Source organism: Alnus glutinosa, chromosome 12, assembly GCF_958979055.1.
Source record: "Alnus glutinosa chromosome 12, dhAlnGlut1.1, whole genome shotgun sequence".
In the NCBI taxonomy this organism is placed as follows: domain Eukaryota; kingdom Viridiplantae; phylum Streptophyta; class Magnoliopsida; order Fagales; family Betulaceae; genus Alnus; species Alnus glutinosa.
In genome coordinates, this window is record NC_084897.1 from 20,887,693 (window position 1) to 20,915,162 (window position 27,470).

General features: G+C 35.8%; 3 protein-coding genes across 3 annotated transcripts; all 3 read left to right on the forward strand.

The window, feature by feature from the left end:
* The first annotated feature begins 4,017 nt into the window (after positions 1–4,017).
* LOC133852094 (uncharacterized) lies at positions 4,018–9,044 on the forward strand. Its single transcript, XM_062288767.1, has 7 exons — positions 4,018–4,141; positions 6,213–6,307; positions 6,535–6,614; positions 6,709–6,764; positions 6,862–6,974; positions 8,344–8,405; positions 8,609–9,044. Exons 1-7 carry the CDS (start codon positions 4,033–4,035, stop codon positions 8,907–8,909), a joined length of 816 nt encoding a protein of 271 aa, XP_062144751.1. The 5' UTR covers positions 4,018–4,032; the 3' UTR covers positions 8,910–9,044.
* Positions 9,045–9,527: 483 nt separating this feature from the next.
* LOC133883029 (amidase 1) lies at positions 9,528–14,294 on the forward strand. The gene is made up of 9 exons (XM_062322207.1): positions 9,528–9,683; positions 10,473–10,625; positions 10,997–11,121; positions 11,202–11,327; positions 11,894–12,076; positions 12,233–12,380; positions 12,515–12,683; positions 13,432–13,566; positions 13,659–14,294. Exons 1-9 carry the CDS (start codon positions 9,574–9,576, stop codon positions 13,809–13,811), a joined length of 1,302 nt encoding a protein of 433 aa, XP_062178191.1. The 5' UTR covers positions 9,528–9,573; the 3' UTR covers positions 13,812–14,294.
* A 4,315-nt stretch (positions 14,295–18,609) lies between these two features.
* Positions 18,610–27,158, forward strand: LOC133851582 (mevalonate kinase). Its single transcript, XM_062288052.1, has 6 exons — positions 18,610–18,899; positions 20,233–20,476; positions 20,550–20,803; positions 21,436–21,849; positions 22,811–22,955; positions 26,943–27,158. The coding sequence occupies exons 1-5, from the start codon at positions 18,767–18,769 to the stop codon at positions 22,927–22,929; spliced, it is 1,164 nt and encodes a 387-aa protein (XP_062144036.1). The 5' UTR covers positions 18,610–18,766; the 3' UTR covers positions 22,930–22,955; positions 26,943–27,158.
* The last annotated feature ends 312 nt before the right edge of the window (positions 27,159–27,470 follow it).

Here is a 27,470-nt window from a genome sequence, read left to right on the forward strand (position 1 = left end):
ATAGACTCGAGGTTAGATTGTTTAATATTTGAGTTAATTTATCTAATTAACTCAAATAATAAAATCATAAGAATAATTAATTAACTAATAATTAGTATGGATTTACGAAAAAATAAACAATCACAACATTTACTTTATATATGTAGTAATAAGTTAGTTGAGTAATTTGTGAACAAGCTTGAATTCGTTTGAAAAATAAATGAACATAGTTTGAATAGATTATCTAGCTCAGTAATAAGATTGAACTCGGTTCGTGTTCGAGAAAAATTAAATAAACAAAGCTTGAACATTCAATATTCATCTCGACTCAGCTTGATTACAGTCATAGTGAAGAGCATTCCAGGGACGTCCTTCAATAGATCGAGACGACCATCAACAGTCAAATTCTTGGTTTGGCATTAATCTGGCATATTATAATCTTCATCAATCCATTGCCAAACGAGTGAAAAACCTCTACAAATCTGTGTGGGTGGTTTTTACTTTTTAGTACACTAAGAATATCACAAACTTGCAGAGACGTTACCAGTTAGAAGAAACTTTCTCTATTCTCCATAGTCAAAAACAGAGGACTTTTTGCACAAAAACTTCTCCTACAAAAGACACAGAAATGTCTCCTCTACTGGGGGACATGGTGGCTATATATGTTTGATAATGTGGTTTGGAGGGTATTTTTTGTTTTTTTTTTTTGTTTAAATTGTTTTTGTGTGAGATAAAGGTGAAACTGTGCTTAAAGGTTATAGAAATAAGTCTAGGCTCAAGAGGGACCCAAAAAAGCCTAACACAAGGCAAATTGTCACAAGAGCTCAAAAAGGCTCAGAGCCAATGAGAAACCTAATGTAAGGCGCAAGCCTAATTAAATACAAGCCTTAGGGCTCAGGACCCGACCAAGTTAAATGATCACTTCTACTAGGGCCCAAGAAACCCCAAAGAAGCCCAATAGGAGCCCGTGAGAAGCCTAATATAAGGCCTCATCCTTTACCACACTCATGTATGCAAAAAGGGGAGTTTTAGAAAAACACCCGAAATGGGTGTGTAATTTTGGGTGTTTTTTTTTTAGCATTTTTCATGCAAAAGACACACTTCTCCCTCTACGGGAGCTCTCTCCATATTTTCTACCCTCAAGCATAGAAAAAATTGACTTGGGCGTCGGAGTGCCTCCGGTCTCCTGACAACCCTTTTCTATTTTGCAGGTGATTATCGACTTAGTCCGGGTGTGCGGAATTTGGATATAAAAGCATTTTTGTGTTAATATTTTTGTTTTGAGAAGATAAAGTAAAAGACAACAAAAATTTTAAGAAACGGAGTCAACTTATTTTCTTCTCAATTTCTCCAAGAAAATAAGGGTCAATTTATATGTGCTTATACTTTGTTAAAATATTAATTTAAATAATTAAATGTACAATTTTCTATTAACTTAAACTTTTGGAATAAGTAATAACTTAATTTGATATCAGAGTAAATGTACTAAATTCGAATATTGTATATGTCATTCACTTCTAATTTCAATTAAATATTCTATGTTTTTAGGCCTCACTTATTCGGTTTGAAAGTTTGAGTCTTGTATTAATTTAAGTAATTAAGTGAACCATTTCCTATCAAGATAAGTGGTGATTTAACAAACTTCTCTTAAAAATAAATTAAATAATTATGAAGTGAGAGAAGGCCCACTTAATTTTAATTACTACAAATCATTATATATTTGCATTTAATTCTATTGTCATGCACTACAGATGTTGCTTCATTAATTAGGATACTATTGTGATGTGTGAAGCCATCATATGTGGAGCAGCTGGAATGAGTTGGATTCAACATAACAGCAACTTGTCCTGATATCAGTAATGTGGGTAACAGCAAAATCTGATAGTTGGATAAGATTAAGATGAGGAAATGTACTTAATGATACAACTTAAAAAGAATAAAAAGACTCTTTAAAAGGCATGAACACTTCATTTCCCTGATGAAGAAAATGGCAGAAACTACAAAGTGTAAGGAAGTCTGTAGCACTTTGCCTGCAGAAACTAACAACTCATGGCCATTTAGAATCAAACTTACAACAGATCATATGCGTTGGGATAGCCTCAAGATTTCGCCTTCGAAGGAGTTTGAAGAACACATTTTAGGTAACATGAACAAGGATAGCCATGTAGTTTTGGATGCATGGAAAGCTGTCGAAATATTGGTTTATGATGTCGACACTGATGAAACCTACCCTGTAAAGTTGGCAAAGAAAGAGTCCTTCTGGTTTGAACCCTTTTCTGATGAGAAGCAGAGAAAGGGAAAACCCTTTTGTCCTAATGCTGCAGCAATGAAGAAGCAGCCTTGTTATGACTTGGAAGAAGCCAGGAAAGAGTTTGTTTATTCGATTGAGCCTTTCAGACAAATTGTAAGGAAAAGGAACCTCAACTATAACCAGGAGATTGGATTGCGATGGTCAAGTTGCAGAGGTGTTGAGAAGTTGGAATTCTCAGTTTTGTATGTACCAAGGTTGGATTTGCACAGCTTAAGGATTTGAGAGGTCAGTGGAAGAAACAACAGAGACATATGATAGATTTTCATAAGTGAGTGAGTGCATACAATTACAAGCATGAGGGCTGATGAGATGGTTCTCATTTCTTATTTCTTCTTTCATTAAATGAGAAAAGGGTTACAAGCAACAAAAAAAATTCAACAGGATTGAGCTCCTCAAGAACAAATCCAAACCAAAGAAACAATGCCGAATTTGTAAACAACAAATAAGAAATGGGTGTGTTTATGATCCCAAAGGGGTCATAAATGTCCCGGTCCTTTAGACCTAGGGCATATACCAAGAAATGAGCTGCAGAAAACAGTATAAACACCAAAACAGAGGAGGGTAGGGGCATGACCCTCTTAATTAAGTTTGCTGTACTTTTGGCCATATTTACATACATTAGATATACATGCACTGCTGATGTATAAAAGCATAAGAGTCTCTCAGAAAACAAACTTCGCTTAACCTCTGCTTTTACACCCACTACTTTCGCTGATTATGTGATATTTTCAAGTAATGAAACGATTTCTTGCATTGTTCAATATGCAGATTGATACAGGTAAAGCAAAGAACTCATGTCAAGCAGAACAAGTTGATATATATAGATAAATTTATTGAAATTAAACATTACTTTCCATGTGTTTCTAATGTAATTGTTTTTAGCGCTTTCTTTTCTTTTGTATCTTGTCTCTCCTTTTCATTTCTCTTTTTCTCTTTGTCTGAAGTTTATACTTGTTGTTAGATTATTTCAATCAAGTAATTTTTTCTCTACTTTTTTCTATTTTCTTTTTCTTAAAAAAAAAAAAAATCAACTTTCCCTCCGTTCGTATATTTCACTTTTATGCATATTGAAAGTTAGAAAAACTTTTATTGCTTTATAACGAATTGTCTTTCACTAAATTTAAATTGGCGTTTGAATAGACTCATGCTTTGTGGTATTATCTAATGCACGCGCATAGGCATACTTTGCACGTGCGCATAGGCATACTTTCGCATGAGCCACAAATGAACATATTATTTTCTTGTGAAATTTGATGCAGTTCTTCTATTTAAAAATAAAATATAAAAAAAAAAAATTGAAACCGAACAGTTGGGACACGTATCTCATAATAAGAAATAAAGAACACGTATTTCAATCTCAATACATCTAGTTTTAATCTAATTGAGCACCCTCTTCTATTTCCTCGAATGTCGTCCGCCTGGTTAATTAGATTATACTCATGGCTTAAACACGACTCAAACCCAACAGAAGAAGAAAAATTACTATGTAATCCGAACTTGTGTGTAACAAAATAATTGGAATCTACTTTTATATATATATATATATATATATATATATATATAGGAATCAACTTAAAAAATTAATAAATAAATAAATAATTGGAATTGGAATTGGAATTGAACAGGGTACCGGGCAATAATCTTTATCTTTTGGGGGTCAAAGATTATTGGGCAAAGGCTATAAATGTGATATGAACATATGGGTTTCCTGAGAGTTCGTAGCCTTTAGACTAAGAAGCGCCATGAACGAGGAATCCAACAACAGCACCTCTAGCTCTGCAGGGGACTCGAACCCTTGCCCCATCTGCCTCGGACCCATCGTTCAAGATTCCTATCTTGACAAATGTTTCCGTACGTCTCTCTCTCTCTCTCTCTCTCTGTGTTTGATTGCCGAGAAAAGTGAAGGGGAAGAAAATATATTGGGGTTGTTGATTTTAGTTTCCAAGTGATGAAAATTTAACATTTATTTAAGATTCGTTTTTATTTTATTTTATTTTAAATTTGTTCTTACTCTTTGCGTTTCCCCGGCAACCAAATGTAGCATAAACTTTGTTCAAAAAAAAAATGGAGCATAAATTTCCTCTATCATCAGTGTAATAAGTTAAAAGACTGTTTTTTTTTGTTCAACTTCATGAGTTGGGTTGTTCAACTTCGGAAATACATTACCATTAGACAATTCAATGACCAGTTGGCTGTGTTTGGTTTCTTTCCAATTAGAAACCTTTAAAACTATGAAAATCATAAAACTTACAATCTATAAAGATCATGAAATCGCATTCTATTCTACTACATAGCTTTTGGGAATGAGTGTATTATCTGACTGTTGTTTCTTATACACAATGACTTTCACAGTTTCGTGAATCAAACTCTGCAGATTATTTCATGCAATTCTTTCATACTGGGAAAAATGAAACTTAAGCAGATAATTAAACTTATATAAAAATTTAAATAATGTATAAACTAATTTTATTTAAATAATTAAAAGCAGAAAATAAACGCTTGGGAACCTAGGGTAGACTGGATAATATTATTCTTGGCATAATTTTAACTGTTCGCCAATTATTGTTTCTAAGCAAAAGTTATTGTTAGGATTCCAATAAAATGAAAGCTTTCTACCTACTTACTAATTATAATAAGGATAATTGGGAAGATTCGACTGTGTGCATTCTGTGGTGGTGGTGGTGTTGGAGAAAATCTCACTTGACTAAAGAAACATAAGCATAGGATTGTAAATGAACTGAGTTGTTCATGAACATCTCAAGGTTGGCTCGTATAAGCTTTGCCTGAACTCAATCCGTTTAATAACAAGTCGGGCTCAATCAATAATTATTGCTCATGTATAAAACGAGCCAAACTCAGATAAATTCGGTTCAACTTGGTTTAAGCTCGTGAACAATGCTTGTATACACTTGACTTGACTCATTAAGCTTGTACACACACACACACATGTTGGTATGAATATATTAACATATATAACATATTATATATACATACATACTAACATGTGTGTGTGTGTGTGTATAACTAAAATATGCATACGCTAACATAATAACATATGTACATATTCATATACATACATATATGTAGGCTAGTATGTATTCAATAACATAATACTACAATATTAACGTATGCATATACAAAATTAAAATGTGCTAGTGTATATATACTAACATGTATATATGTAGTAATTTATATAAGTCGACTTCAAACTTGGTTGATTTCTATTGAGCCAAATTCGAACATGTTTCTAAAGCTTGATACAAGCTTGAGCCTAGTTCGAGCTTACATATATATTTTTTGAGCCGAGTTCAAAAAACCAATACTCGGCTCAATTTGGCGCATTATAGTTTTATAAGCATTTGGGAACTTAGGTCAAGGTAGATACGAACTTCATTGTGGTATTGTGACTGTTTACAATTAATCCCCCTTTATCCGGGGTAAAGGCAAGAGGGTTCTTTAAGTGTTATGATGAAGCCCAAGGCTCTTGTGCGGGTGCCAGTTTGTGGGTGTCTTGTTGTAGTTCTGTTGGGATTTGAGGGTCTCTTTGTAGTTCCTTGCTTTTGGGTTTTTGCGGGTGTCCTTGGCTGGGTTATTTTTGTTTTGCTTTGTGCCTTACGCTTTTTATGATATTTGTTGATTACCTATCTAAAACAATTAATCCCCCTTTAGCATAAATTAATATTAGAAGTTAAAAGGTACTCTGAATATCTTTCTAGCCATTTATATATATGTTTTATTTATTATGTTGCCTATTGCTCAAGAAGTTATAATGCTTGATATAGATCTACTCTCCAATTGAGAGGGGAGTGAACATGCTGCAGTTCTTCTTCTTCTTCTTCTTTTTCTTGTAAGCATGGCATTGCTACAGTAAATCATATGTAGTTATTTATTAAGCGTAGTATTCCCATTCTTGTGTTTTCAGATAAGTTTTGTTACAGTTGCATTGTACAATGGACGAAAGTGGTTGCTGGCAAGCACTCTCGCCCACCTTCTTCTGTAAAATGTCCTCTCTGCAAGGTTCAGTATAGTCTTTTATCCACTGTATCCCAGTCCTTTTTTTTTTTGGACATAGCATCCTGGGATTAACTATGATTAAAATCTTTTCATTCAAGGAAAGAAATATTCAATCAAATGTTACAAAAAGTTATAGACGTGCTCGTCTGGCTGAAAACATTCAAAGGGTGGTTCAGAGCGTGGGGAAAGACTGTTATCATAACTGACTAGACATTTTGTCTAATTTGCAGACTGAAAATTTATCTATAGTACATGGATATGATGGAAGTTCTTTTCAACAGCATTACATTAATCAGGATTTTGGATATAGGTATCTTCCTGGCAATTTCTTTTCTTTTGAGTTTCCCCTTCCACTATGTTATGAGAAGTCTTTATTTATGTTACTTTATGTAATGGTGCTGCAGTTTTATCTTGACAAGAGCACACAAGTATAGATTACAGTGCTACTACACTGAACCAGGTCTTATTTGGTTGGCTATCTGTTTTTTTACTTTATTTTCTGACAGCACCACAGTTACCTGTATATATGTTTTTCAGTTAGCTGTCTGTTCAATCAGGTATCGTAAATGACATATTCAATGTATCACGGTATTGGAAGTCTCATAAGTATCTTCAGCCCAACCACTGGCTCCAAAGTTGGTTGAGAAGGGAAATTCAAGCTCTGATGCAGGTACATGTATTAACCAGTTTAATTTTTCCTATATGTACATAGTAAATGTGATGGGAACCTGAATGAGAGAAGGATAGAAAAAGAAAAACCGTAACACAAACTGATGTAGATCAAGTTGCATTTAATTTTATGATGAAAATGGGATAAGACAGAGGTGTCCGAACGAGTCTTCTGGGTGAGTTTCTGATGTGACTCCAGGGAGTCTTGGTCAAAGTGGCATTCGGTAAGCAGAACGATGTGTCTAGAACTGAGACCAAATGAGGAATCGAGGTATTCAGTCGGTGCCATGGTCACTCCTCGTCCGAACGAGTAGTAAGCCTGAAACGTTCGGTTGGAAGGCTGGTGGAGCTCGTCCAACTGAGAATATTCGTAGCAATTTCATTGCGATTCTCATCTGAACGAGTTACTAGTCTTGTCCAAACGAGATCGCAACTAAATGTTTTAATTACGTGTTTTAGTAGGTTTACGACTGTGTTTTCTATATAAACCTAATAAGGACAGCCTTGGCCGCAGTTTATGTTTGTTTTTTCTCAGTTTTCGTTAAAAAATATTCAAATGTTGAGTTTTCTTCTATCTTATCTCAATTCCTGGATTTAATTTTTGGTTTTTGGAAGAGTTGTGAATTGTGTGTTGTTTGGTTTTTGTGACTCACTACACCTACCCTGCATCAATTCCTCCTCGGGTTGGAGACAATTTGCCATCGAATTTGCATCGTCATTAGATGAATGAAGTCGATAAACTTCCCGGAAATACAATTGAGCCATATTGACAGCATCAGAAGTCTTCTTGCAAGCAATAAAGTGAGTCATCTTAGAAAACCGATCAACCACAACAAAGATAGTCATTACCTCTTTGTGTCCTCGATAACCCCAGTACAAAGTCCATTCTCACGTTAGTCCATGGTTAATTTGGAATTGGAAGTGACATGTACAAAGCACCATTAGTAGTTGACCCTTTGACACTTGACAAATCCGACAACCCTTACATTTTATGGCTTAAACAGAGTTCTTTTCCTTGTATTGTTTTCAAGCGGTTGCAAATGTTGGTGAAATTTCTGATTTTTTTGCTTATTTGTTTTATTTTGCCAATTTGAATTCATTGGCTGATTTCAGCCATTATGAATTCAAATTTGTCACTATATACCAAAGGTCCTTGTTTGAACTGATGGTTAATGAGTCATGTGAATGTGTTTTCATTGAATCTTCAGCCAGAAATTTCTATAATGCAACTACATCTTACGAAGTTGTAACGATATCTAATTACCTGTTTTATAATGAAACTACATATCATTGTCTCTTGTTGACAAACTGTTACCTTTTTCTCTTTTTTTTTTTCTTCTTTTTTTGACATGTCCACACACTTGGTGTAGGAAGAAGATGTTGGTATTATTGTGCACCACATACTTGGTGTAATTGATTCGTCCTTGACAAGGTAATATTTATTGCCATTTGCATCTTAAATTGTTTGAAAAATGAGTTGATCATGTAAAGCAATCACTTAATGCTCACTATTTATTCCTTGTTCTCTTTTACCAGAAAGGATTTAACCTAAAAGAATCATTATATTGGATGGTAATGACATTCCAATGATTTTCACTCTACCTGAATTTACACCCCGAGCACCGCATTTTTCAGGAATGACCAAAAACATCATGTAAAAGTGCCTGAAACAAAACAAGAAGAGGTCATCAAGGCTTTAGTCTCCAATGCTGCAAGGCCTTTTCTGGGAGCAAGAACAGACAGATTTGTAAATGAGTTGGAACTATTTCTTGCTTCAGGCTTGAACATTGAAGCCTATGATGCAGTTTACATGCAGCGGTTAGGCTGGAGTTCTTCTGGAGTCAGCAGTGAGGCTTCTAAAGAAGCACTTAATGAACGGACGACTGTAATTCCATACTTGTATATCTTTGATGAGGACTCTGATGGACCAAATTAGATGAAGTACATAAAAACTTTGTATCTCATTCATAAATATATTTCTGTACCAGTTTTCTTAACAACTGTGTTTTGTTCCCAAATTTGTGGACTAGTAAAGAGCCCTAGCAAGATATAAAAGCCTGAAGTTTACCCATTTTCCGGTGCCTCCTGCAAGTTTATTCATGTCTGACTGACTCAATGGATGGCTGAAGCGACATAACATCCTGGTCTTGTTTGCAATTCTATGTCAGTACATTAAGCCGCCTTCATGTTCATGATTGCACCATTGAGTTTATAATCAAATGAAAGAAACTGAGACCTGTGTGCTATATTCTCCAAATTTTTCCTAAATATCACGAGTTAAATCCCAATTTAGTTTGGGGGGGGGACTAAAAAATTAGGTTTGGGGTGATTAAAAAAAAAAAATTGAAGGATAAAAAAGTTAATTTTAAACAATAAACAAGAGAAATTTTTAAATTTTTTTAGGACTTTGGGGTCCCAACTTTTTTTGTTCCTTTCAAATATATACACACACGTGAGGGCCCCTTATCCTATCTAGATGCCAGATGGTACGTCCCTGTAGTAATGTTACTATAGCGTCTTCGCCTTTTTACAAGTCACCACTTCTCTGTTTAGAAGTTAGAACATAGAGATAGCTTCAGTCAGAGAGCTCAGTAACGGACATGGCAAGAGACTCAGATTATGGAGCTTTCATGGAGAAGTTCCTGCTCCAACCAAGCTCTTCAGCACATAAGCTTCCCTTGAATCCCCTCACCTTTGCCGTCAAAGACATGTGAGTCCTAACTTCAGTTCCATTTCGTTGGCTTTCCTTATATTATACTGTCACTCTTTTTTTAATACCCGATGGTGGGTACATGAAATTTCAAGGAATCGTTCTTGTTTTTATCTGATTTTGTACTGAAGCATGAGTTCAATTATAGGTTTTGCTTATTCTCTTTTCAAGTGTGTGTGTGTGCAAAATCATATATGACGTTAAGCTGATCAGAGTAGTGGTCCTGGTTCCCTGACTCCATAATTTATTTCCCATTTCAGATAAATATTCCATTTTCTGGTCTTACTTGTTGAGAGATGTCTAAGCACGCAAGTGAGGGGAGGGTTATTATATCAATTAAAGCTTTTGGAATAAGGAGAGATTTTTTTTTTTTTAACACGTCAATTCTCAAGTTGTGTACATGAAAATTTATCTTGTTTTCATGTTCCTTTGAACTCATTGATCAATTTAGCTATTGGGTATAGTCCATGCTCTTGAAGTTTAAATCTGTGTGTCTACTTGTGTGTGTTTGTGTCTGTGCAAATTCATATATTAGTTTCAGGTACTGGGGCTTATCTGTACTATTTAAGTGCGCTTCCAAGCTTATGCATCAATTTCAGTTTTTTTTTTTTTTTTTTTTTTTTTTTTTTTTTTTTTTTTTTTTGTGATTATCTATATTCTTTTGCAGTATGTGCAAGCTTGTGTATTTATATCAAGGATTGGATTTTTTTTATCTGTTGTTTTGCAGATTTTGCATGTATGTGTATGTGTGTCTATTAGCTTTCTCTTTAAGTTTCAATTTGGAAACAGATTTGATGTGGATGGACACGTGACTGGATTTGGAAATCCTGACTGGTTGAGGACTCATCCGGCTGCCACATCAACAGCCCCGTCCGTTTCGGCTGTCTTAAGTCAAGGTGCCACATGTGTTGGTAAAACTGTCATGGATGAAATGGCATACAGGTTAGTATTGAGAAAACAATAACTTGAATATCCTTCCAATTTTTGTTCTTTTTTTTTTTTTTTCTTTTTTCTGGGTAAAGCAGTAATTAGAAATGAGTTTGTATTTTAGAAAATTATCAGAATTTTGGGAAACGGTAATGATTCAATCATGGTTATGATTGTATCTCTATGTATGAAGTATTCTAGTCTAAAGAATTGTTTTTGCGCTTTAAAATGATTTGGAGCATGATGCTGAACTGATATATTTCTGTGCCGTTCCCCATTGCTTCCTAAATAGTTGAGGACTCTCAGTTATTCATCTTGCTAAAGTAGGTCCTTGAATGGTCACATCATTGTTACTCGGCATATAATTGATTGACCACTTTTGGCAGTATTAATGGAGAAAACATACATTATGGCACACCTAGAAATCCGTGTGTGCCTGATCGGGTACCTGGAGGATCTTCCAGTGGATCTGCTGTTGCAGTAGGCGCAAAGCTTGTAGATTTTGCCTTAGGTAATTTTCTTTCATGAACAATTTTTATGTTTCTTTGCTCGTCCTTAATAGATTGAACCAAAAACTTCTTGCTATCATAGGAACTGACACTGGAGGAAGTGTAAGAGTACCCGCATCATATTGTGGAATTCTTGGATTTCGGCCTTCACATAATGCCATTTCTACTGCTGGAGTTATTCCTATGGCCCAAAGTTTTGATACCGTGGGTAAGAAACCAACTATTTTATGGCTTGATTTCAGATGTTTATCTTACATTGAAATTTAGCTAGGAAAAACTCAACTCTGCACCTGAAAAGTATGGCCGAATGGTGATTATACATTGTTGAGATTGACGCACTGGTTTGGACAATAATGCAGCAAAAAACCTGTATTATTCCAGTTTTCCTCATCCTAACATCTCATGCCCAAAATTTTCTTCTATTTCTTGTGAATTATCCATGTGCCAGTTATCTGTGTCTGCTTTATGGTATGTGTCTTTGTGTGTCTGTTTGTGTGTCTATGTGTGTTCATAATAACCTATGGTACGTTTGAGTAATAGAGTTTAAGCATTCAGAAGCATTTTGTCTAGAAGCTTTCTGTTGTACTCAAAGTCTCAAATGACAAACTCCTCATCAATTTTTCTATGTATAATAGACCGGCCAATTGCTGCTATTTTGTTTAGTAGTGTGGTATAGTAATGTCTTCTGTATGTCGGTCCTCCTAATGTTGTAGAATTTATTTATTTATTTTTTCTTTTGGCATCTCAATCTTTTGAAAAAAACTTCTCTTCCAGGATGGTTTGCTAGGGACCCTGTGATTTTGAACAGAGTTGGACGAGCACTATTGCATTTACCTGATGTTGGTCCTGTCAGTCCCACTCGGATAATTATTGCAGAAGATTGTTTCCAGCTTTCAACCATTCCAACCGATCGAATTACTCAACCTCTTGTTAAATCAGTGGAGAAGTTATTTGGCGGTAAATGCATTATTTGTATGAATCTGTGATGTGTCTAGTTTTGTATGTGGGTGAATTCATACACCATATAAATTTACAATAACTCCATGGTATGTAATTAGATCAATATGTTTCTCATGAGTGATATGTCACTTCATGTTTTCACTAATAATGCAGGTCATCTTGTAAAGCATGCAGTCCTTGGGGACTATGTCAAGGACAAAGTTCCAAGTTTGAAACCATTTATGAGTAAAGGGAATGCAGATCAAGATTATAATATACCATCTTTAGCAGCTCTTTCAAGTGCCATGCGGTTGCTTCAAAGGTTCAGATTGCACTCTCTCAATTGATTCAATCGACTTGAATGATAACTGTAATATTGGTCTGGCTCTTGCCAGATGAAGATACTTTTCTTATATAAAAATTGGTTCCTGAACTTATTAACCTTTAAAATCATAGGTATGAATTCAAGATTAACCATGGTGAATGGGTCAGTACTGTCAAACCTGATCTGGGTCCTGGGATAGCAGAACGGGTGCGGGAAGCCCTTATGACAACAGATGACAGCATGGATATCTGTCACTCTGTGAAGACTGAATTACGCGCTGCTCTTATTGCTCTTCTTGGGGTACTCTCTATCTCTACCTCTGAATGTATCAGAAACCTAAGATTCTGCTTTAAGGAGATTCCATAATCCATAATTAAAAGAACTAGTGTACATTTTTCCTTTAAATAAGTTAAGAGCTTAATATGTGATAATGGATGTGTTTTATGAGATTATATGCATGTGCCTCTTAATACAACACACCATTATCTCTCATAAACGGAGACATCCCTTTAATCAAGGCAACAGAGATGCTAAAAAGTCAAAGATGCAATCTATGCATTAAAAATGTAATGCCACAATTAAGTTTTGTCCTTTCTATACATTTACACACATCTGACTCCAATTTGCTTTCATTCAGATTTCAGAACTAGGAGTATCGTAATGTGATTCTAGTTATTCCATATCTAGGAGGTTCAAATATTCATTTATTTGATAAACAAAACCTAGAAATAAATAAATTGTGATTCTATGCTATTGACGAAAATCAAGCTAGTATACTTAGCCTATTTCCTGGAGATGCCATCCGAAAGTAAAAGCAGAATGTTTCTTTTCCTATATTGTTTTGCTACGAAAACATTATTAATGGTTGTTTTCCCCTAAATTTTTCAAGAGTGGTGAGGTTAGTGAGAGTGGCATTACCGGTAATGACTCCATCTTTGCATTTCAAAATTGAGCAACTTATAGCAGCAAAAATAGTGATGCCATCTTTCATTTATGAATTCACCTTTTCCACTAGCCTAAGTAACACCTGGGAATGATGATCATTCAGGATTTTGGTGTCTTAGCAATTCCTACAGTTCCAGGGCCTCCACCAAAATTACAAACAGAAGCAACTTCATTGGAAACTTTCCGTGCCCGAGCTTTTAGCTTGCTATCGATTGCTGGAGTATCTGGATTCTGCCAGGTTCTGTGTGTGTATTTGTTTGTTTGTTTTGAGGCACGAGAATCTTGCTTTTTCCTTGCTTGTTTATGTTAAGACTTTGTTTATATCTGCAGGTAAGCATACCACTGGGTTTGTGTGATAATCTTCCTGTGGCAATTTCCCTGTTGGCAAAACATGGCTCAGATGGGTTCCTGTTAAATCTTGTCGAGACTCTTTATGACACTCTTAAAGAAGAGATTTTCATTGCTGAGAGAAGGAGTTACTGAACTCTGTCTCATCCAAAATTTTATAGTAAGTCCTGTATCCTATTTAAAAGATATAAAATTGGAAAAGGTTCTTGCTTGCAATTTTGTGCCACATGAGCTATTTCTTCTTGAAACATTTAATTCTCGAAGTGACTCTGAAATGTAACAAATAACTAATTGACTATCAATTTATTGCATAATAAAATGCAGAGCCATTTCCTGCTGAATGGATTAACTTCAGAGGCCAAGACTTGCACCAGTTCTACCTTAAGTTTGAGATGATCAAAGAATGTTGTGTGCGGACATTAGAGATCTTTTTGTGGTAACAGATACAATTGCAGATTTGAGATTTGAAACAGTAACTTATCCAGGTCTATTGATTAGTGTTGGCCGGTGATGATATCATGATAGTGTAATGTGGACAAAGATAATAGCCATTGAATATGATGGCTAGCATAATGGCAGTTTAGTATATGGTTGAAAACCTATTCATGATTACCTAAACATAGAGCACTCACATTTTAGTTTAGGAAGGGAACCTGCAATATCAGCTATGCTTCATTAGGTTACCAAGAGGAAAAGAAAGAAAGGTGGAATCTTATTGTATGAATCCTCCCACATTGTCCAAACCTTTAAAAGTGGTAAGGTCTGATATTGGTCTGATATTTGCTTCATGTTCAAAGGTCTTCCAGGCAACCAAGTGAAGAAGATATACTCCTATTATTTCTTCTTCTTTGCTTTATTGTTTATGTAGAAAAAGTGGGGGGAAATTTAAAGAAGAAAAAAAATCTTGGTAACTTTCTCTTCAAATCTAATTTGGGGAAAATTCTGGTGGGTCAAATAGAAAATTTATGAATCATTTTATTCCATCTCCCTACTCTTCTCTCTTCTCATTTATTAACCAAACAATGGAACAGAAGAAAACTCCACAGTTTTATATTCTTCTCTCTTTCTCTAGTGGCAAACCAAACGGGCAAACACAGGTCGATGATGTGCCACCAACATTATTCTTTGAATTTAAAGGAGGCATGCTTGATAATGGTTTTGACCAAGTATTTTGATGTTATATATAAAAGAGAAAAATGATTTTTGATTAGGTTTACAAAGTATTAAATATTGCGTTTGATAACCCTTTTTTAACGCGTGATTTTTGTGCTTTTTGGTGAGAAAGTGTTGATGTGACGTGAAAGTGAAATGCGTTTTTGAATATTTTTTAATTTTTGTGAGGAATTTTTTTTTTTTTTTTTTTGGGTTTTTTGTGAAAACCGTCATAAATGTCATTAATCAATTAGGAGAACTCATTTTCTTCAAATACAATGTGCGAAATAATTAGAGGGATAGGACCCGACCTAGACTTGGTAGATCCGGTTCTTAACAGCCCCAATTTAGCAAGTATATGAGCTACACTATTACATGTCATTTTTACGGCGAATTTAACCGTCGTATTTGTTAATGTTTTGACTTTTTTAAATTAAAAAAAAAAAAAAAAAAAGAGAGAGAGAGAGGGTGACAAATGTACTTGTGTATTGAATTATTTGCTAATAATTTTGAATATAATTTTAAAAATAATGAAAAGTATTTTCGAAAGAAAAATGTTAGAAGTATTTACACTTTTACAAAGAAAGGTTTACAAACTGACATGGCATTTTCTACAAAGACGAAAATACCCTTCCCTTCACCAGTCAAAAAATCTCTCTGGCACTCTCCCCTCTAGCCGGCCGTTCTCCCTCTCTCCAGCACACTCTCTCTCTCCCCTCTCACTGGCCGGCCGGATCTCTGACCGGAAACCCACGCTTGGCCAGCGTGAGTTTGAGAAATCCAGCCGGATCTGAGATACGGCCAAACCCACCCTCGACCAGATATGAGATCCAATCGGATCTCTTGCCGGGATACCCACGCTCGCCAGATCTGGCCGGCAGCCAGAGATCCGGCCTTCTCGAACCCAGATCCGGCCGACCGTCCATTCCAGAACCTAGATCAGGCCGAAAACTCACCCCTGTCGCCGCCGTTCCCTTACTTCGTCCTCGCCAGCCGGATCTACTGGTCAGGCTTCCACTGGGCTAGTCGGGGTCATGGTTGGCCGGTGTGTTGGATTTTCAACGGTGTCTTGATTCAATAGGAAAAAGAAGGGTATTTTTATCTTATGCATTTAATTTTTTTTTTTTTTGACTTTTTTGGCATTAAATTGACATTGAGCTTTATATAAAACTTCACGTCAGTTTATAAATTTATTGGTAAGCTTCCCTTTGTAACGGTAGCAGCTCTCTTTTCGAAATGGTTACCAAACTAATGACAACCCCGAGTCAGACGATAGAGAAAGAAAGGGCATAGGCCAAGGTGGGGCCCAGGAGCCCCTGGGTCAAAGACGAAGGTAGGTGAGTGAGCATTGTAGACGCCCTGCACCGTCTTTCATCGAGCCGAAATAAACAAATGTGCTCAAAATTTACACACCTTTTACATTTTTTTGGGCCTCTAAATCCCAAGCGCCTCTCCAACTCGTGCGAGACACGACCCAATCAAAGGGAACTTGGGTATTAAGGGGGCTGAAGTTTGACTGTGAGATGCCCCAGGATGTTCAAGTGGAACATCCAATCAGAGACAGGCACGACAGAGTAGAAGGGGCATGGCAGTCAATTTACAAAAGAAACGCAGAAATAATTTTTTTTTTGTTTGTTTTTTTTCATTTTCTCTAAAACTTTGCTATATTCACTAAAAATCATTTATTGCTGCTGGAGTATTTATGCTCTGTTAATTAGATTGTTATAATGCTGTTAAATAAGATAATTTGAACTCGAGTCAATTTAAGGTCCGTTTGGATTTACGATTTCAAAAAATGCAATTTACAAATGTGCAATTTAAAAAAGTGGTTTTTAAAAACACAGTTAAGCGTTTGGTAAAATCTCAGGTTAGCCTCTAAAATTATGTGTTTTCAAAAAAACACCTCATTACCTGCGATTTGAAAAAATAATTTTCAACGTTTTCAAATCGCAGTTTTTTAAAAACGCAATTTCTAAATAGTTCATTTTCTGCAATTTGATTTAAAATCGTATTTTATGCCTACGAAATCGTAATCTCAAACACACCCTTAATTGAGTTTGTTTAGGTTAATGAGTTATGTTTCAACTAGGCTAAATAATCATATGTATTTTTCCTTATCATTCTCTAGTCTCTCTATCACTTTTTTATCTTCACTATTTTTATTCATGTTTTTCGATTCTTTTCTTTTCCACAAAACAATGTTGAAGTGGCATCATGTTTATCTGATTTTTGTATCTCTATTTTTATACACACAAAAAAAATATCTTACTCCCAAGTTTCCCTCACCGATTGACTATAAGATCTTGTTTGGTTCGCGAAATAGATATTTCATTATAAAAATGAAGAAGAGTGTAATGAAATAATTATTCTAATTCCTTAGTTTTGTGATAACACGTATACCACAATTAAAATTGACCCAAAATTATTAAAAAACCTACATAATTTCTTATTTTTCAAAAAACTCAAATTTTTAAAATAATAATAATAATAAATGTGTGGACCTTAGATCTATGGGTGGCCACCCACAGATCTGATCTAATTTTTTTTTTTTTTTTTTAAAGTTCATTAGTCAATTAAGAGCATTCTCATCCGCTTAGTCAAATATTATTTTAGCAAGCACATATGTTAAAATGGGAGCAAAAAAAACTGCATCCGCCTGATCAATTTGGATGATAAAAATGATACACATACTCTTACTTTTACATTCTCAAGTGCATACTCTATAATGTGACAGTGAAAATCACAATTAAATTTTGAATTGATCACTATTAGATTTTGGATCCAATAATAATTTTCATTTCATGTCAATGAGGGTGCACTTGAGAGTGTGAGTGAAATTGTGTGGAACATTTCTTTTTGTGTGAGCTGCTACAGTGTACTGTTCACTTACAAAGTAAAAACAAAAGCATTTTTCAATCTTTAACATTATCTCTCCTCTCAAATTTCTTAATAAATAATATTTAAATAAAATAGTAAAAGTGAATAGTTAAAATGGATAGTCAAATATAAATGATTGGGAAAACTTCACTTAAGGGTACCGAACTTTCACAGATTTTCAAAGAAGATACATGAACTTCAAAACGTCTCAATTTAGGATATCTATTTTTCGGAAAGTCTCAATTAGGGGTTCTCCATTATGATTTTTCATTAAATTCTATAAAAAATTTCAAATTACCCCACATTTTTTTAGGAAAAAAAAAAAAAAAAAGAAATTGTTAGGATTTAAGTGTTGGTTAGAATTTAACTGAATTTACAAAAATAATCATACCTAAATCTTTGAAAATTTATATATATATATTTAAAATAAAACAGAGGTACGTTGGGAATTTTGATAGGATTTAACAGAAAATCCTAAAGGTTGATCCTTAATTGAGACTCTCCAAAAAAATGATACTATAAATTGAGACGTTTCGAAGTTCAGATATCTTATTTGAAAAATTGTGAAAGTTTAGTATTCTTAAGTGAAGTTTTTCATGATTGAAATGTTTGAAAAAGCGAATAATTAAAATAAAAAATAGTGATTTTTTTAGCTAAAATAATTAGAGAGTAAATTTGCGAATGTGAATTCTCTAATTGTATTAAATTGCACTTAAAAAATGGTAATGAGCTACGGACACATACCAACTGTGTTCCCAATACCACCTGATCCAATCCACCACAGAACGTGGGTCCCACTCACGGCAGTATTTTCCACGCACGATTGAATCACGTTGTCAACCCCACCAGGCCACCACACGAAACATAAATAGAATAAATAAAGCAACGACTACATACTCCGCCAGTTGATGTCGTTTGTTGTACTCTCCGCCAATTCAAAGTATCACTGACTCCTACGAATCAATAAAACGAACGCAGAGGGACTGAGGGAGTAAGAAGAAACAAGGAGCATCAAAGTTTAAGCGGAAAAAAGAATAAAATTGAAATTTGAGGGAGAAACAATGGAAGTGAAAGCTAGAGCTCCAGGGAAAATCATCCTCGCCGGAGAACATGCTGTGGTGCACGGATCCACGGCCGTGGCTGCCTCCATTGGCCTCTACACCCATGTTTCTCTTCGATTCCCCACTCCCTCTGGTACTCTCTCTCTCTCTCTCTCTCTCTCTCTCTCTCTTTGTTGTTATTTTTAGCTGGGTGGTTTACATTGGATTTTTTTTTTTTTTTTTGGGGGGTGCTAAATTAGCAGAGATGGAGATTCTGGTATTGGCCTGAATTGGGTTTGGTTGAAATGTCGATTGGAGGATACCGTTTTCTGCTTTTGTGTATTTATGCTGTGTGTTGCAATGTATTGCTGTAGCCGTTTTCTTTGGATTTGTGATTGTGGGGATTGGATTGAATTGTGTTTGGTTGGATTGTTGATTGGAGGATACCCTTTTAAGCATTTGTACCTTCCGGCTCTGTGCGTGTGTGTGTGAGTGTCTGTCTGTGTGCGTGCTTGTGTTGTAATGATTCGGTACGGTTGTTTACTTTCGCTTGTGATTTTGGATTGGGTTGCATTGGGTTTGCTTGAAAGTTGAAACTTTGTTTTTCTTTTGGGGGTCGGACTTGAAACTTTGATGGCAAGATACCCTTCTGAGCTTTTTCCGATTTTGATTCTATAATTTAATTTAGCAAGAGCTTTAGGTGGTAGTGCCTGTCTTTAAGCAAGTTAAATTTGCAGAAATGAAGGTCCTCTTTTTTCCCCCTAATTAGATTACGTTCTTTTGGGTTTGCTGGATTTTTTTATTTTTATTTTTATTTTTTAAAAAAACCCTTTTAAAGTTCGTTGATGATATTTTCCCCCTTATCGCAACTGCCATTTGTGAGCAGCTTAGAAAAAAAAACTCCCATTTGTGAGCTAAATTTGAAGAGGCGACGTTTCTTCCATTAAGTTTTTCTGGCTTTGCATGAACTGATAACGGTGAGCCCATTATGATTTTATAAAAATTTGCTGAGATGAAATTTTATTTGTTGGATTGTTTCGACAAAAATAACCAAGAAAGACTCAATACCTAAACAATCTACATTTTGATATGAAGGTAACAAAAACGGTTCATTTTTCTGTTTCGGAATGCTAAAAACTGGGCTAAAAATTTACTTCTGATTTTGTTTTAGGGTAGATTCCTTTTAGAAGGTAAAATGCATTGAATAATAAAGTATAAATCTTTACAGAGAGGAGGAATAGGTGTGTAGCATTGGAAATTAACAGCTCAATTTAAATACACTTAGCTCAAAGAATTTTATCCTCACAACAAGAATTGGAGAGCGAGTGAGCAGTTTAAATATATGAAATAATGCGATGGCCTTTTTGAGATTTTTACGAATTTAACCACTTCTTTTTTTCCTTTTCTTTTCTTTGACACAATTCTAGTCCATTTCTCTTCAGGTTCTCTGTTGAATTTATCCCTAACATTTTGTGCTTTCTTCATAGACAATGATGACTCGCTAAAACTCCAGCTCAAGGATATGGCTTTAGAATTTTCATGGCCAGTTACTAGAATCAAAGAAGCACTACCTGAACTTGGAAGTTCGCTCTCTCCAACTCCCACATCATGCTCAATAGAGTCCATGAAATCAATTGCAGCTCTAGTTGAAGAACAAAATATTCCAGAAGCAAAAGTTGACCTTGCTGCTGGAGTTTCAGCTTTTCTCTGGCTATACTCCTGTATTCAAGGGTATATGCATTAGTTTATTTTTCACTATTCTTTTCTTGATATTTTATTTTCTGATGTCCTCTTGATGCATCAGCTTTAAGCCTGCTACGGTGGTTGTCAATTCTGAGCTTCCTATGGGTTCGGGCTTGGGTTCATCTGCTGCATTTTGCGTTGCACTCTCAGCTGCTCTCCTTGCTTTTTCAGAATCTGCAAGTTTGGATATGAACCAGCAGGGGTGGTCAGTTTTTGGGGAAAGTGAACTTGAATTGGTGAATAAATGGGCTTTTGAAGGTGAAAAGATACTTCATGGAAAGCCATCTGGACTTGACAACACTGTAAGCACATATGGTATGTGATCTTTGTGAGCTATGCTAGACAAATCTATCCTTTTTAATCAAAGTTTTACCCCCTAAGAATTTGCCTTCCCTGTTGCTCATTATAATGAGTAGGACTTAGGTATCATTGGGTACCAGCAAGGAATAGGAACATGATAATTATTGGTAATATGAAAAAGTTGTAAAAGTAGTGGTAACGTGAAAAATTTACTTGAGAAACAGAGAATGAATTCAATGCAGAATATTAGTTGACGTAAAGAAATCCATTTTTAGTATAGCAGGCATACATTCCTGTCTTCTATTCACTATCACCTAATCTACTAAAAATTTTTTGGCTACTTAACTTGAATAAGTCACGAGTTATCTAGACAATATTAATGGGCTGTACACGCATATTAAACTTGTTACTGTGTATGACTTTTCAATAATTTAAAGCATTCTGTTATCCATTTTCACCCCCTACGTGCCTCCTGCTGAAAATGGAATAATAAGAATTAAATAGAAAGAATCATTATCATATTTGGACATTTTATTTGGGTTCGTATGTTTGTCAACTTCACCATAGAGTATTCTGTTTCCTTTATCTCACAAATGCAAGAGGGTTTCTGTAATATGAATTAAAAATCTGAAATTCTTATGCAACAGGCAACATGATCAAGTTCAAGTCAGGTAATTTGACACGTCTCAAGTCAAATATGACACTCAGAATGCTCATTACCAACACTAAGGTTGGGAGGAATACAAAGGCATTAGTTGCTGGTGTTTCAGAGAGGACCTTAAGGCACCCAGATGCCATGAGTTTTGTGTTTAATGCAGTTGATTCTATCAGCAAAGAGTTGTCTGCCATTATACAGTCTCCGGCTCCTGATGACCTCTCCATTACAGAGAAGGAAGAGAAGATAGAAGAGTTAATGGAAATGAATCAAGGTCTCCTCCAGTGTATGGGAGTCAGCCATGCTTCAATAGAAACTGTTCTTAGGACAACGTTGAAGTACAAGTTAGCTTCCAAATTGACAGGAGCTGGTGGTGGAGGATGTGTTCTGACGCTGTTGCCAACCCGTATCCATTTCCTCATGCTTTTTATATATTATGCGTTCAAGCCTTTTTTTTTCTTCTTTCTCTATGTTTCTTCTATGGTTTCTTATCCATATACTCTGATGAATGCTATCACCTTGTTTTAATTTCTATTTACATATCGGTTGGCTGTGGAAGTCTTGGTGTAGATATAGGCCAAGCTTTACCTATATGTTATACTATGGTTGTCTTAGAAGAACTTGAATTGTTTCACCACTACGAGGAGCTAATAGCATATACTATATAGGAGAAGTTCCAGTGGGACTCGGGGTTTTTTCCTTTTTCTTTTCTTTTTGTCTCTTTTATTGGTAGGTTATAGATGCATCTGTTAGGTCTTGAACCTACACTTTCATGTTTCAACTTGTTCTTAGCGGGAGAGGTTGGCATGGGAAGGGGATGGCGGGGCGAGGTGCTGTTTGAGCTAGAGCTGATTTGCAGGATTTAACTTTGTATCAGGCCTTTGTAATGGATCCCAATTTCATTATATACTTTCTTAGGTTTTCAAATGGAAGTTCCTCTTATGGAAAAATATTGATCTTTGAACAATCTTTATCTGAAAACTTAAGGTAAAAACAGGTCGGTGCACTTATAGAAATCTATTCTTTATTTTTGTTGTAACTTGTAGTCACCACTTTGCCTCCACCATGTTCTTGCACGGTGAGGAGATGCCACTGGAGCTAGAGCTCATTGGCAACACTTATAAAACTCTATACGAGTGTCTTTGATCATTGAAAGCAACAATCACAGAAAATGATATTAGGGTACTCCTGTAATGGGTTTGAAAATTTATTAGCGTGGGAAAATTTGATATTTTCAACTATTATATATGTGATCAAAATCAGAAAGTTCTGCATCATAAGATAAAAGTCTGAACACAGTCTAACATATTGATATGCGCTCTTAAATTTTATATTCTTTCAGTTGATCCCTTAACCGCATGAATCAGTGCTATCAGGAACAGTTGTTGATAAGGTAATTGCTGAGCTGGAGTCGTGCGGCTTCCAATGTCTGATTGCTGCAATAGGTGGTAATGGTGTTGAGGTTTGCTTTGGTGGTTCATCCTGATTTTTCCTTCACAGTGATGAATAAGAGTAAGATCCTTGATGTCAAATAATAAGCATGAAAAAGTCTGCTTTTTGGTTATGTGTTCCCCGTCTTTCTCGTCTTTGATTTGCTGGGTGTTGTCTCTTGTATAGTTCCTATGTACTTCGATTGCGCCCCTTGCACTTCTAATGAATTTCCTTTTCTTGCAAAAAAATAAAATGAATTTCCTTTACTTACAAATTAATATATTGTAATGTACTTATATTTTTCAGTCTATATTCTAAACACTAATCGTAAAGAAATGATAGATTTATGGAAGAGAATAGAGGTGGAAGAAGATGAATCGCAAGCTGGACACTTCGAGAGGTCCAGAATCTCCAAGCTTTATTCAAGGAAAGCCTAAACTCCATGGACACTGTTTACACATTGACAAATTCGATATAGATTCATTCGTGGACCTGGGTTATATACAAGCTTCCAACTATAACTACCCCTAACTAATAACAACCCAACCCACTAGCTCTAAAACTAACTTCTAACAATTCAGCTCATCAAGCCATCTTAACCTAATTAACCCCCATTAAGCCCACTATATTATTCCCTTACAATCCCTTCTCCTTCAAAACACCTTGCCCACAAGGTGTAGTTTTTACAAGAAAAACCCACTTAAGGAACTAACAAAAGGCAAAGTACCACCAATAAAATGCAAGTCTTCTAAGATTCTCTAATGTCTTCTAGCTGTCCATGTGTATTGTCTTCACTAATCCTCTGGAATTCTCTATTGCGTCATCTGCCAATCCGCAATTCACCATGCCCTTTACGAAGTTTATTGGAAATGAGCTGGATCAGACAATATTACCCTCCCGTAGACTTACAAAATTCTCCTCCAGCAGACTTACAAAAATTTTCATCTCTTTTGTCTCTTCAACTGACAGTACTACTCAACAGCCTTCACTCTTCAGCAACTTGTCACTTTTCCTTACATTTGCTGCACACACTACGACACATTAAGCATCAGACCATTAATCTGCCACAAGTTGCTTACTTTAACCAAATTGACAGCTATCACACTATTTCCTATAACTTGTCTTCCCAATGCCATCTTCTTCTCTATCAATTTATTGCTTTGCTCTTGCTTTGCAGTCCCATTTCTTCTTCCTTCTTGAGCTTCTGGGCTTATTCTAGTTGTAATCTTCCAACGCCATCGATGCTTAAAAACCACAAAATTCTTTCGATCATCACCACCGATTCTCTTTGCAAGTCTCCTCCCAAACAGCGAACTCAGAAACTCGTTGCCCTCTCCATCCTCTCCTGTATATGTCAAACTGAAATGGAAGTCAATTCTCAATTTCTTCTTCTTTCCCTTAGCCAAAATTACACCTAGCCCAACGCCACCAAAACCCATCGAATCTATCTCTTCTTTCGAACCCGACCCATTTCCACTCAACCCACAAACCAGGTCCTTCTTCCGCATCTTCAAAGACTGGGTTGAAGGAGGGATTGATGTCGATAAACGCTTCCAGATTCCTGGATCAAAATTCCATCTGCCACACCAAAGAAAGAAGATACTCTCCCTATTACTTCGTAATTGTTTAGCATACACATTCTCAGCATCACAATTTTGCTCCTCCCTGTCTGGAAAAAGGTTTCCGAACCCTTGCCCCAACAAGTCATCTTTCTTGATTTCTTGATGTTGCTGGTCGCCCTTCTTCCTTTGCTTGTCTTCTTCAAATAGACTCTGATCTTTTTGTTCTTGAATTTCTATTTCAATAGATTCCACTGCAGTACCGGAAGCAACATCTTTGTTCTTGATCGGCTGATTTCTTACTTCTTGAATTTCCTCACCAGAAACTTCTTCTAGCTTTTCAACTAATGACCCTTTTTGTTCCCTTAATTCTTGTTCTTTTTCAGGTTCAAATCTGGTGTGCAACTCCCTCACAAATGCATCCCAATCGGGAAACAGCCCACTATCCTCCCCATTGTGGAACCATATTAACGGAACCCCTTCCAAATAAAAAGAAGCTACCTTGATTTTTCGATTCTCAGGAATTTGATAGTAATCCAAGTATTGAATAGCCTTAGATACCCAATTGGATGGATTTTCACCATCAAAGCTGGGAATGTCTACCCTCATTTGACGAGGTTGGGAACTTCTACCACCCGCACCAGAAGATTCTGGTACCCAAGACTCCACATTATCTTTACTAAAATCATTATCAAGAATAGGGCTTTTGAACTTTACCAGTTTCTTCATATCTTCAGCAAAATCTTTGAACTGCAACTGCATCTCTTCTACTGCCCGGAACTGGGAATCCTGCAAATTTTTCTGCATATCCAAATTAGATTTTTGAGCGTCTTGAAACTGCCTGTAATTAGCCTTCATTGACTCCTGTGTCGCCTTAATGGACTCTTGGACAAACTTCTGGAACTCTTTCTGATTTTCTTGTGCCACTTTCACTGTCTCTGCCAATTGAGAAACTCTAGTGCCGTCCGCCATTATTCCCAAGCTCGGTGACTTCTGATACCACTTGTAATGTACTTATATTTTTCAGTCTATATTCTAAACACTAATCGTAAAGAAATGATAGATTTATGGAAGAGAATAGAGGTGGAAGAAGATGAATCGCAAGCTGGACACTTCGAGAGGTCCAGAATCTCCAAGCTTTATTCAAGGAAAGCCTAAACTCCATGGACACTGTTTACACATTGACAAATTCGATATAGATTCATTCGTGGACCTGGGTTATATACAAGCTTCCAACTATAACTACCCCTAACTAATAACAACCCAACCCACTAGCTCTAAAACTAACTTCTAACAATTCAGCTCATCAAGCCATCTTAACCTAATTAACCCCCATTAAGCCCACTATATTATTCCCTTACATATATCTGTAGAATAATTAATTTGAGTTAATTTCAGATCTTTTTGAGGTCTCGGGAATATCTATCTTGTTGCTTCACGGGTATTTAAGACATGTAAAAAGTTGCAGGAATTTTTACATCTTGAATGCTGGTTTGCTTACTCCATGATGTAGCCAATTTCACACAAACGGAAATATATATGTGTGTATATATATATATATATATATATTTGGCCCCTTTGGCAGAGATACTTGATACGGTTAGCATGCAAGTGCTCTTCATATTTATGGATTGTACATTATGAAATCCCACAGGAGATTCTTCTGTGTAGTGTTGTCAGCCTAGTCTTGCAGGGATAGACATCCACATCCACTCCATTGTCGCCAAGTTTCATTTCATCAAAGTGGTGATAGAATTGATGCCAAAATTGTTTCTCTTTCCTATTTTATCTTGATTTTGCCTCTTCAGTTTAAATATTGATAGAAGCCGTGTAGTTTGCCACAATCACTTCATTTTTTTCCTATTCAAAAGGGCAGGGGAAGATCAACTGTGACTATTCTATTTGGGCGTGACCATAAGTAACACCTATCGTTTGAGAGCTACACAAGATGGGTCTAGATGATAGGAACCACATATGCTCCCTCAAGTCCAACTAAACCATAGTCTGACTCAGCCCAATCAAGACATCAATGAAAACTAAGGTGGTTTTCATTAATCAGGCATGAAAATTCCAATTGTGGGATTCAAACCCATGCTCTTATGTGTATCTAACCACTTTGGAGATTTCCTTGGGCGATTGAACCACCACCCTAGATGGTCAAAGGCATAGATTGAAGATTCTCTTAGCAGGACGTTTCACTTGACAATGCTTTTTGCACAACTTCAAACACAAAACACTCACAAAAACATTTTAAATTACTTTCATCTTTATGTTACATAAGAACGCTTTTTCAACCAAAAAAAACAACAATGCCTTCTAAAAAGTTTATCAAACGAACGGATGTTTTGTAAGGTTTAATGCGATTTAATTAGGTGTGTTGAGATGATGAAATAGGAGTTGTATGTGCAGTTGCTCTTAGTGCAGCAAGATATATCATATAATCATTCATCTGATAACAACAGATGCTGTTTATCATATCATAACAAACCCTTTGATGTTCTTTTTGCAGGTGGATGGATAACCATTCATTTGCAAGTCACCCTTTTGCCAATATGGCGAATTAATCACATTCAAGGTAGCGATTGAACAACCTAGGATTTACTCTTGTGCGTATGCTGTAGATGATTTATTTACTCCCTACCCTTCTGATGGGTTAACTTTCTACCTAAGCTATGCCTATCCTGAAGAAAATAAATATATAGTTAATAAAAACGAATTCTTGCTATCTAATTTCCATTACTTTTTTATAATTCCAATTCTCTAATAGTCGTCGCAAGCTGGTGCATGGCTTAAGCTATTCCTCTTGCATCCATGGAATTGGACCTTTATCATATGGAACATCACCAGACATTATTCATGGAATTAAGAAAAGCATATGATATCACTCCTGAATATGATATCCTCCTCTTTTTCAGGCGATACTATATCTCACAACCCTCTTTTTTGGGATAGGGTTCTATCTTTAGAGGAAGGGAAAAAAGAACAAGAACAAGGAGAAAAGAAGGTAAAAATAATTGCACCATGAGCAAGCAAACCC

Bases quoted from the DNA above. Each gene is read 5' to 3' on its own strand.
- LOC133851582 (XM_062288052.1), top strand. From the start codon at position 18,767: ATGGAAGTGAAAGCTAGAGCTCCAGGGAAAATCATCCTCGCCGGAGAA. The intron at 20,804-21,435 runs GTATGTGATCTT...CTTATGCAACAG, and splicing joins CAACACTGTAAGCACATATG to GCAACATGATCAAGTTCAAG. The intron at 21,850-22,810 runs GTATCCATTTCC...CGCATGAATCAG, and splicing joins TCTGACGCTGTTGCCAACCC to TGCTATCAGGAACAGTTGTT.
- LOC133883029 (XM_062322207.1), top strand. From the start codon at position 9,574: ATGGCAAGAGACTCAGATTATGGAGCTTTCATGGAGAAGTTCCTGCTC. The intron at 12,077-12,232 runs GTAAATGCATTA...CTAATAATGCAG, and splicing joins AGTGGAGAAGTTATTTGGCG to GTCATCTTGTAAAGCATGCA. The intron at 13,567-13,658 runs GTTCTGTGTGTG...TTATATCTGCAG, and splicing joins GAGTATCTGGATTCTGCCAG to GTAAGCATACCACTGGGTTT.
- LOC133852094 (XM_062288767.1), top strand. From the start codon at position 4,033: ATGAACGAGGAATCCAACAACAGCACCTCTAGCTCTGCAGGGGACTCG. The intron at 6,765-6,861 runs GTCTTATTTGGT...CTGTTCAATCAG, and splicing joins GTGCTACTACACTGAACCAG to GTATCGTAAATGACATATTC. The intron at 6,975-8,343 runs GTACATGTATTA...CACTTGGTGTAG, and splicing joins AAATTCAAGCTCTGATGCAG to GAAGAAGATGTTGGTATTAT.